Source organism: Dryobates pubescens, chromosome Z (genome assembly GCF_014839835.1).
Source record: "Dryobates pubescens isolate bDryPub1 chromosome Z, bDryPub1.pri, whole genome shotgun sequence".
NCBI classification, from domain to species: Eukaryota; Metazoa; Chordata; class Aves; order Piciformes; family Picidae; genus Dryobates; species Dryobates pubescens.
In genome coordinates this window covers 113,508,049-113,518,805 of record NC_071657.1, presented here as the reverse complement: position 1 = coordinate 113,518,805, position 10,757 = coordinate 113,508,049, and the positions used below count along the sequence as shown (strand labels likewise).

At 42.8% G+C, this 10,757-nt stretch overlaps 1 protein-coding gene across 1 annotated transcript in view; it reads right to left on the bottom strand.

The window, feature by feature from the left end:
• Positions 1-636: 636 nt before the first annotated feature.
• BEND7 (BEN domain containing 7) overlaps positions 637-10,757 on the bottom strand; it is a 52,886-nt gene continuing 42,765 nt past the window's right edge. The window contains exons 8-9 of the mRNA XM_054178235.1: positions 7,059-7,109; positions 637-2,077 (exon numbers count right to left, since the gene is read on the bottom strand). Coding sequence (XP_054034210.1) covers positions 2,016-2,077; positions 7,059-7,109 — 113 coding nt within the window. The 3' untranslated portion in view covers positions 637-2,015. The remainder of the gene's footprint in view (positions 2,078-7,058; positions 7,110-10,757) is intronic.

Genomic DNA, 10,757 nt, shown 5'->3' with positions numbered 1-10,757 from the left:
TCTGGTTTGCTGTTGCCTGCTCTTATTCTTCCCCAGATGCAGGTAGCTAGCTCTTATCCCTCTGAACCTGTTCCTCTGGGAAGCCAGCACAGAACACAGGCACACAAATGCAATTAAAGTTATTTATTGTAGGTTTCCTTTTCTGAACTGACAAAGAGGGTTTCCCAGAGTTGGATAACACGACACAACGTTATACACCATTTCACAACTAGTCCCTTGTCGCTTTATTAAGAACATAGTAATTTAAAAATATCTAAATATTTACATATTAATAAAACATATATACAGAAGATTGAGACATTTTTACCTAAATATGGAATGATTTTGTTTTTCTTCTTCTTCTAATAAACCCTATAAAAAGATTTCTGAAGAAAGTCTGAACAGTAGTCACAGTAAGTAAACACAAATGCAATCTTCCAAATTTACAAAACGCTGATTCCGTTGCTGAAGGGTTACAACACGGACACGACAGACTGGTGCCCCCTGCCCATCGCAGGCAACGCCAAGCCACGAAGAAAGGAAAGACTCAGATATTAAGGTTTGCAGTGCATATGCAATCTAGTCCACAGTTTCCAAAGTTTCAGAGACAACATGGTCATTCCTAAAAGTCCATGGTGGGTGGGCGGGGGGGGGGGGAGGGGTTGGGAGTCTGGTTTGTCAGGTGCTGAGAGAACAAACCGCTCCCACTGACTCCGGTGTTACTTGTGGGCATTCAGTGACACCTGGTAAGCAGGCTTTAGGATCGTTAAAAAAGGAGATTAAATATCTTAAAAACCATCCCGTTCTGTAATAGCACTTCTGTTGAGACACTCAAAGGCCAAATAGTTTCCAAAAAACCCCAAAGATGCACCTAAAATATACACAGGGAAAGGAAACACAATAGTAAATGCTCTAGCAAGCTCTGCCTCGAATTGCAGGAAACTACCTGGTGATGGATAGATGTTGCAGGTAAGACCTTCCAGACTTTCCCCCAACATTTTTAAAGTGAATTTAGTGCTAATGAAAGGTGCAGAAGTGAAGGTTTGCATGGAGGGCCATGTACAATTCTACTTTAGCCCTGACCTGAAAGGATCAACCCTTTCAGTGCCTAAGAGGGTAGTGCAATTTCTTGATCGATTCAGTCATCTTAACTGCTGAGATACCAATAGAGTGCCAGTCAAAAGGTGACTTTTTTATTTAAAAATAGGTGAATATTGTCTCCGAGGGCAGCAGTTGAAAAATCACAGTGTGCAGACCCTCTTCCTGGAAATCGGCAAAGTAATACGTTTTGAGATTGAGGTGGTAAGGGCAAGCTGGAGGGGAAAAGTGAGGGGAGAATGACCACCTCCAGCTATCTGCACTACAAAGATGCTCAAAAGCCATCCTCACTAGGACCATGTAGGGGAAATTGTTTGAGGAATTGCCTCTCCTTGCTATAAGGGCACTGCTGGGAGGAATCCTGCTTTATTTCCTGCTAAATCCAGCAAGGTCTTTTTAACCACAGCTGCGTACAATTGGTCATTGGTTCCACAGTAGCCAGGAAAGGAAAACTGGGTCTGCAGAAGCAAAGAGCTTTGCTGAGTCAAATGCTCATCGAGTCCCTGGGTTTCATCATGGAAAGAGATGCCACCCAAATCCCGAGGGACAGGAAGAGTCACCCAGCTGTGTGTATTCACCTCTGTATGTCTTACAATGAGACACTACTGGCAAGCATACAATCATGTGGAAAAATACAATCATGGACGAAAACCAAAGGCAAGAGGATGTGCTCTGAGTGGATACCCAGCTAATTAAATAATGCATTGGATACAGAGGGAAATCATCTTGAATTAAGATGAAGAACAGTGAAGCAATCTGGTGGTTTCATTATTTGAAGTTACATGGAAAATGCATGGAGCAACAGGAAGTTGAAGGGAAAACATTATGGATGTCCACATCTTGTGGTACATTGACGTTTTCATGCCGGTCTTGTGGGAATGTTATTGAAAGGAGAGGATGGTCCTACCCGCCAAGAACACTGCTGTAGGATGTGAAATTCAAACTGAAAAATCTGGGTTTGTGTCTATCAGATGATCTGTTGTGGTGTCGAAAAGGTTACCTGAAGGAAGAAAGAGTTTGGGAGGAAAAGAAAAAAAATCAGTTAAAAAAACTCTAAAAATGTAAGAAATCAGTAATTTGAAAAAAAATGAAGATGTATTTGAGTTCTAACTTCCATTTGGGATGGGGCTAAATGTAGACAGTGGATGCTGACTTCCACTTACAGCAGAGCTCAATGGGGAAAAGAAAAGCAAATTAAATAGATTTTTTTTTTTTTGAGTACAGAATTTGCCAGCCAATTTTTTTTCACACAACACATCATGCACCCCACTGCAGATGTAAAGTGTTGCGTTAGACTTCGGCACAAACTGCGCCGCGCTGCTCACCCCTTTGAAGTTACCGTTCTGAAGGAGTGAGAAAAGCACCACACGAATTTTAAACCTTGAGCGTGGACTTTGGGAACTTCTTTGGAAAAAAAGTAATTTAAAACATCACCACTCCACAGCAGTCTAAATGCATATAGAATAATATATACAAATATAAAAAGGGGCACCGTATGCTTATATCCCGTCTTTTGAAAAGCACTTTAAGAATGTGCTTTCTTCAAACAGAACAATGGAAGATGGACAGAAGAATTACAAGAACACAGGGCAAACAGGAGACAGACATCAATCAGCCTGAGAGGCAAATACAACCCAGTGAAAAGGGAAGACGCACACAATCAAGCACTGGAAGGATAAAGATTTATACTACAATAAAGGATTTAGAGTTAAGGTTTCAAAAAGGGGTTTTATTATTTTTTTAAAGTTTCATTTTCTTGATATTGTATTCCAAGAGAAAAGGAGACAACCTATATAGAACTGGACTGTTCCTGTTTTCTTATCATCTGTTTCTTTACCAAGAGATTGCTCTCATCTTTTCACAAAGCTGTATCACCCCTGGACCTGAGGATTGGGATGTTACTGTTGCGCTGCCTTTCAGCAATATGAAAATTCTTTCTCATCTTCAAATTAACCCCAGTGTGGATAAACCACACAAACTCACAGCACAGCTGCGGTCCCAAGCATGGTATAAGGAGGGCTCTCTCATGGTTCTGGGCTGCACATATCTTTCAAATCCAATTTTCAAAATGAGGATTCAAGAAGAGGGTGTTGCAGCTGGCTTACATTTCTTCCCATGTGCAGAACTTAGGAGTTATGCCTTTCTTTTGTTTTTCTTCTAAAATTCAAAATCCAGATGCTTCAAGTCAATTGTAGACCAAAATAAGATGACAAGAGGAGAAACTTCTTTACTGTGAGGGTGACAGGGCACTGGAACAGGCTGCCCAGAAAGGTTGTGGAGTCTCCTCTGGAGACTTTCAAAGTCTACCTGGATGCGTTCCTGTGCAGCATACCCTAGGTGGTCCTGCTCTGGCAGGGGTTTTGGACTCGATGATCTCTAGAGGTCCCTTCCAAACCCTAACATGCAATGGGTCTATGAGGCTTCTGCAATACCAGCTTCTACAGAAAGCCTCTAAGAGCTGTCACATCTTTGTCCAGATAAAGATCTCCCTCACACCTTCCAGGTTCCTTTATCAAACTAATCAGTCTTTCCACTTAGTCCATGGTAATTACCCCTGAAGCTGTCTGATCTGTCTCAGCTCAGGTCTGGACATAGCCTTCAGGTTTTTTGTATGTGCAAAAGCTAGAACTGTGGAAGACCTAAGCTTTGATAACATTTGTTAGAGACAGTTCTTCTAGTACTTCCTGTAGATTTATCTGTCAATGCACCAGCTCATTTAACTGCCATGGTTCTTCCAATTTACTTTAAAACCCTTCCATCAACAGCTTTTAAAGCAAAGGCCCTCTTGGTGTTGAGGGTGATTTTTAAATGGGAGTATGAGTTCTGCTCAGAGGTGCTAAAATATAATTGGGAAAAAAAAGTCTTCCTTAGTTTTATGAGGATGTACCTGCACCATTTTTTTTTCACAAGGCTTTTCAGTTCTAAAAGAGGGTTTTGAAAACAAAACATCTCCTGCTCTCCTCAAAGCCCAGGACTTTGCTGAATGTAGGCACAGAGAGAGCAGGTTCAAACCTGGCTGTAGGCACCTATACCAATTAACTGCACTCAGAGCCCATTCCTGCTGGCAGCAAAGGAGAGACAATCCCCTAACACAATCTTAGCTGCTCCCACTTTCTCTCTGGAAGCAGACCTCTTTTCCACCAATGATGAAGAGAGCTGAGAGCAACCACACTTCTGACTGAGGTGTCTCAAATGAAGTGTGAGCTATAGGTTACAATCTGAAAATGCACAGGTTCAGGCATTTCAGCATTTCATTTCACCACATATATCCAGATCTTGTCTGTAATGTCACTGGTGTCATAGGTAGGACTGACTGAGCAGGAAAGAGGGATTAAATGTATCTGAGTTTTCCTTATTTTTTTTTGGCACCAGCATTTACTGTTAATTTAATTATCCACTCTGGGTGCATCTGCTTCACAACTTTGTTCAGTTCTTGGAGACCAAGAGACCAGCTATCCGATGTCTGTCAGAGGTAGTTTCTGTACTGCACCTTTTTTCCCTATCCACTCTTCTGTAGGATCAACTCTCCCCCAGCCAAGCAATCCAATTCAGTCTGGTTTGACTCTAGCAACATACCAGGTTAACCACTGATCACTGACCTGTAGAGTTATTTAGGTTGGAAAAGACTTAAGATCATTGAGTCCAACAGTTAATCTAACACTGCCAAGTCTATCATTAAACCATGTCCCTAAGCACCACATCTACACATCTTTGAAATACTGCCAGGGATGGCGATCCCACCACTTCCCTGAGCAGCCTGTTCCAGTGCTTGGTAACTCCTTTGGTCAAGACATTTTTCCCAGCATCCAATCTAAACCTCTCCTGGCACAACTTGAGGACATGATTTATCTGATATTAGCTGTCATCTACAGCCAAGGTACACCATGCCAGGTACTGTACAAACACACAGTTAGAGAGACTCTTTCCCAAAGATTTTTCAAACTAAACAGAGAAGACAGCTGAATAAATCACACAAAGGTTCTCTTCAAAGAACCTGTCAGTAACAGCCCTTTATAAAACCAGCTGTACGAAGACAGGGAAAGACCTCTGTAAAAGTTACATTCCATCTCTTTTGCTACACTCCTTGATAGAAAGCATCTGTATTTTGGCTCTCTGTCATAATTACTGTCATTATACTGTCTGTCTGTCACTTTAAAATCATTTGCTTCCAAGAACAGTATGATATTACATGGATACATACTAGAAAGAGGCACTAGCACACATATAATAATGGGTGTGAGTCAAACACTTGGCTCACAGCCTGTGAGCATCACCTCCCCCACCAGTGCAAACTGCAGCCTGGTTTATTTATGTGCCCTTCTACAGATAGCACTTTTCAGCTCAAACCCTGCATGTCTAAATGCTCAAAGGTGTACAAACAAGAAGACCCCAATGGTGACCTGCTGTGGGGTGGAAAGGGAGTTGTCTCCTCTACCACAACCATCTTAGTGCACTCATTTCCATCAATGATGTACAACGCAAGTAGTGACTACAGAAACTGTGCTCAAAGAAAAGCACAGCAACCCAGTCATTCTGCTCCTTAAAATGATTATCAGAGCAATGAAAAGATAACACTATGTCACATTAGTAACCTTTATTAGGGTCCTCTTGCAACAGAATTGCTTCCCTCCCTGATAAAGGAAATGAACAGGATGTCACTTGGAAGAGACCTTTCAAACCAGAGCTTCCTGCATCTATTATTGCAACCGTACCCTGAAATATTATTCAGTGGCTGGCCAAGAAAGCAGCACGGCAGCTCCCAGCCAGCATGTGCTCCCAGCCCCCACTGGGTCCATGCCAGAACAAGACTATAGCTGCTTGTCCTCCCAACTGCTTCGCTGGTCCTATTCCTTAGTAACTGCACGTGCTCCGACAGTGGGATTTCAGCCGACAGCGCTCCACGGCTGGCAGCTGCTGCTCCGGCACACAGCAGCAGTGTGTGAAAGCTCCTGCTCCAGCCCTTATGCAAGAGAGCTCAGGAAGCTCTCACACACAAGAGACAGATGCTGCGGTGGTACAGTGCTCTGTTGTCCACCCCATAGCCTCCAGGTCCTGACCCATGTATTCAGTGACCCAGTATCGGCCCTGTCCTGCCCTTCACAGCAACAGCATCGCTCGTCTCCAATCACCCTTTGTTGTTACACCTTAGAAATAGGATAAAAATGCACCATAATCCATGACCCTATTTGTTTGCTCAAGATCTTCCCACCAGTTAATTTGGCTTTGGTGATAACAGGCAGCATCTTGGTGAAATGGCAGAGAAATCACTCTGTAATGCAGGGAAATGACCATTTCCCCAGGTTCTGGCCCCACTGAATTTCCAGAGATGGCAGCTCAGCTCCTACTATCTAGGCACCTATTGATGGACTGACCCTTCATGAGAGGGTGCTTCAAATTTCAGACTCAGCCTGTCTTGATATCAGCACCATGTGCAACAACATGCAAAAATTCTGATTTCCCACTCCACACAGCCACAGAGCTGCTGTTCAGCAGCTGTCAGGCTTTTAAGGCAGGGTAGCTGGACTTCAAGAAAATGTAAACCAACACTTAGCTGGCAATCCTCCTGTGAACCCAAGATGTTATTGCTAATACCTTGGACAACTATATGGACAATACAACACAAATTGCTGTGTTTGTCCCTACCAGTAACTTCATTAAGATTTAAAAAAAAAACCACCATAAATACCAGGGATGAGTGCAAGTCCCTATCTGCCATAAGAAGAGTAACTTACTGGCCTTATTAGCTTAGCTGTCACCATGAACCTTGAAGGTTTATGAATATGAAATAGAGAGGGGAAATTGTAATATTCTGATGCATTTGGGTTTTTAATACAGGCCATTCAAAACTTAAGGTATCTGTGTCCTCCTGTGTACAATTACCTGACTGTATATGGCACACCAGGATTATTGAAACCTGCTTCTGTGCCTTAAATAAACAAACACACACAAGGGAAGCTGATAAAAATTTTAATGCATTTTACCTGTTTGTAGTAGAGAAATGTCCGGCTTCTCATCACAGTCAGTTGCCTCTGCTGATTACAAATATAAACAAGAAATCTCATTACTTTTACTGAATACAGGAATGTGATTAAAAAGCCACAGACTGTAGAGTGATTTTGCATTTTCTATCTACTTTCTTCAGCTGCAATTTGCTATTGCTCAGCTAAAAACTCAGTGCTTGAAGGAAAAGGTCATATCACAAAAATGCAAACTTAGAAGAAGTTGGGTATTAAGAAGCAGTTGTGCCAGCAATGGGATGGAGTAACACTTTGTCTTTTCATGGTGTCATGATATCCCGACCATAGAATTACAGAATGTTAGGGGTTGGAAGGGACCTCCAGAGATCATCAAGTCCAAAACCCCCTGCCAAAGCAGGATCACCTAGGGCAGGGCACACAGCAATGCAACCAGGCGGGTTTGGAAAGTGTCCAGAGAAGGAGACGCCACAACCTCTCTGGTCAGCCTGTTCCAGTGCTCCCCCACCCTAAAGAATTGTCTCCTCATGTTGAGGTGGAACTTCCTGTATTCTAGCTTGCACCCATTGTTCCTTGTCTTATTACTGGGCACCACCTAAAATGGACTGTCACCTTCATCGTGAGACCCCACCCCTCAGATGTTTATAGACATTAATAAGATCCCCTTTCCGCCTTCTCTTTTCAAGACTTAGCAGCCCCAGTTCTCTGTCTTTCTTCATAGGAGAGATGTTCAAGTCCCTTAATCATCCTTGTAGCTCTCTGTTGGGTGTTGTCCTTGGATGATAAAATGAGTTGCGACCATCTGATAAAATCACGTAAGAAATGTCCCCCACAGTGCTTGGAGGAAGGATCCTCTCTGGCTAGTACTCCACCCTCCAATAGTTGCCATCATCTGATGCCTACAGGGCAAGAATGAATATTCCCAGTTCTGCTCCTTAACATCCTGTGACCACAAATGAGCTCGTTTTGTGTGGGACAGTTTCACTAGGGCAGAATGCCTGCAAAGATGCAGGTGGGCACCTGGCATAACTAACAGCCCTGTAACCAGGTGGGTACCTGGGTGATTACGGTGGATGTACACACACGTGCGTTCAACCCACAGCTTACACAACAGCATTTGACTTCATTTAGCCCACGGTGAAGGAAGGATAAAAGCCTAATTTGTTCATCTCTTATTTGCCACAGGCCAAGGGGTATGCACAAAGATAGCTAATTCAGCTCAGCAGATGTGCAGGGACTTGTTAGACTGTAGAGCCTGGGGTGTGCATGTGAACCCCAAGTAAGTTACAGGCATTGTAACAGGAAGTCAGTGCCTAACCTACTCAAGCCATATTTGAAATGCTATTGCTTTTGCCTTTTGGTGCTGCAGCATGACATTTAAGGCCTTTAAAATACTATGAGATCTCTGAGAGCAAACTAGGTGTGGTCATAAAGGATCAGCCCATTACATTGTACATGAATGTACATGTACTCACTTCATTCCACAGTATCTATAGGGATCAAATCTGAGGAAGGATACAGATGCTCTAAGCAACTTAGTTCAGCTTCCACCTAAAACTGAGGGAACTCTCCTCATCTTTGTCATGGCTCTATACATGAGGATGTTGAGTTGTTGTGTATGGAGAACTAATTCAGCTCCTAATCTACATAACTCTCCTAATTTAGATCCATCAACCCTTGGCTATGCACCCCTTGACCAAGAGGCTGCTCTCTCTCCCACATGCAAGGATGAACTAAAGAAAACATAAACAAACCAATGCCCCTAGTACTAAGCAGCTTTCCTGCCACAGAGGGTTTAAACGAAGAGCCTTGATAAGTACACAACACAGACCTGCAAGTGACTGTCTTTCCATTTTCTGAGAAGGTGACACACTGGGCAGAAATAAATTAAGTTTTTGGTACAACTTATGTGAGAATCTTGAATTTTTGAAGGAATGAGGGGTTCAATAGATGTGAAGAGGTTATCTAAGCTGGTTTGAATCTGGACTGGACTCCCAGCAATGGAAGGACTGAGTGGTCAGGCATTGGGATAGGTTCTGTTCCTGGAGGTGTTCAAGAAACATGTGGGCATGGCATTTTGGGACATGGTTTGATGGCCATTGTGCTGTTAGGCTGATGGTTGGACTCAATATTGGAGGTCTTTTCCAACCCAAACAATTCTATGATTCTGTGACTGGGTGCTCAAGGGAGGAGACAGCACAGTGAAACAAGCAGATGAGAAACAGCTATCAGGATATACACAGATTAAATAATCTGGAGTGACTGTCTGAGGCCAATTTCTAGCTGTATTATGAAGAACCACCTGCAGCAAGTAATTCTGTAGCACAGCCACTCAGCATGTAAGAGACAAAGCTGTAAATGGCCCCTTGGGTTGAAGGGATTCAAGCTATGAAAATTGGAAGGTGGATCTGAGCACTAGCAATGGTCTGGAAAGTCTTTACTCTGTTGACACCAGGGTTGGTGGCACCCAGGCTGCCCCCTCAAATAATAGGTTTTTCTGGAAATTTCAGCAATTACTCTTAAAATAGCTCTAGAGATGCAGTTACCTTTCTGCCTAACTACTCTTCTTACACCTAGCCCAAACTGAATTCAGAGGAAGGCAGTAATACAGAAAGAAACAGAAACTAGAAATCATCTCACTTTCAGAGGATAAGGACTTGAGTTCTTCAACTTTGCAGAATCAGTTTTGAAGGTAGCAAAGTTACCTATCCATTTTAATCGGGCACAAGATGGATAGATGAGGTCCAGCTCTTAACCAGTTGTTCCTGCCCCATTCATCATGCCAGTACAAAAGTCTGTATGGTCACCAAGATCACAGCCAGTTAAAAACTGACAACATCACCACATGAATGCTTGTGGCACTGCCAGAAAGGGAGGCACAGCAGATGCCCAGAAAGCCTACTCAATCTTCTCAGGAGCTTGTTTTATGAAACTGGATGTATAACTGCAGCTCCACATGTCACAAAGGCATGACAAACACCTTGACCTCCTAATGTGGATGTAAACCACCAGCTTCTCACATGTCATTCCAAGCAGGAAAGAAGGTTTGTCTTTGACAGCCACACCCCGAGACTGCCAGCCAAACTCTACTTGTCTTGAGCTAGCTTGCAAGACAAGGCAAGTAGGAATAGAACCTACTGTGGGAATTCATAGACTCTTTTCTGTCCTTTGCTTAGAGAGAAATCAGTAGCTTCTGCAAAGCAATCCTGGCAGTTGTTACTTTAGAAGTCCTCCCCCAAACTGTTTAGCTTCTGAGGTACGTGTTTGTTAAGTGTACACCTGCTGGTTTGCTCCTTGTACATGTATGCTTAGGGCTGGGAAGACAAGGCAGCAGTTACTCACATTAATATTGCTGTCTCTAAGATACTGGCCACAAAGCACCATACCACATATTGGACTACATCCTACATCCTTCCTGGCCCTATGTTTATTACTAAGCAAAAAATCAACCTGATCTCTTGCAACATGTAGATATTGTATCAAAAATACAAACCAGGGAAATGGGAAGGGTGAAGAGAAATAGAAAGCAAAAAAACCCTGGAAGCAGCAGTTTCAACAAGGATGTAGAAGAGTTAAGTATTTGTTCTTCCTTTGTTCCCACTATTTTAGACTGGTAAACAACAAAGTAATGTTAATTGTAAACAACAATTCAAGGCTGAAGTATCATGGCATGTGATTTATTTAATCCTGCTTGAAAAGAAATGC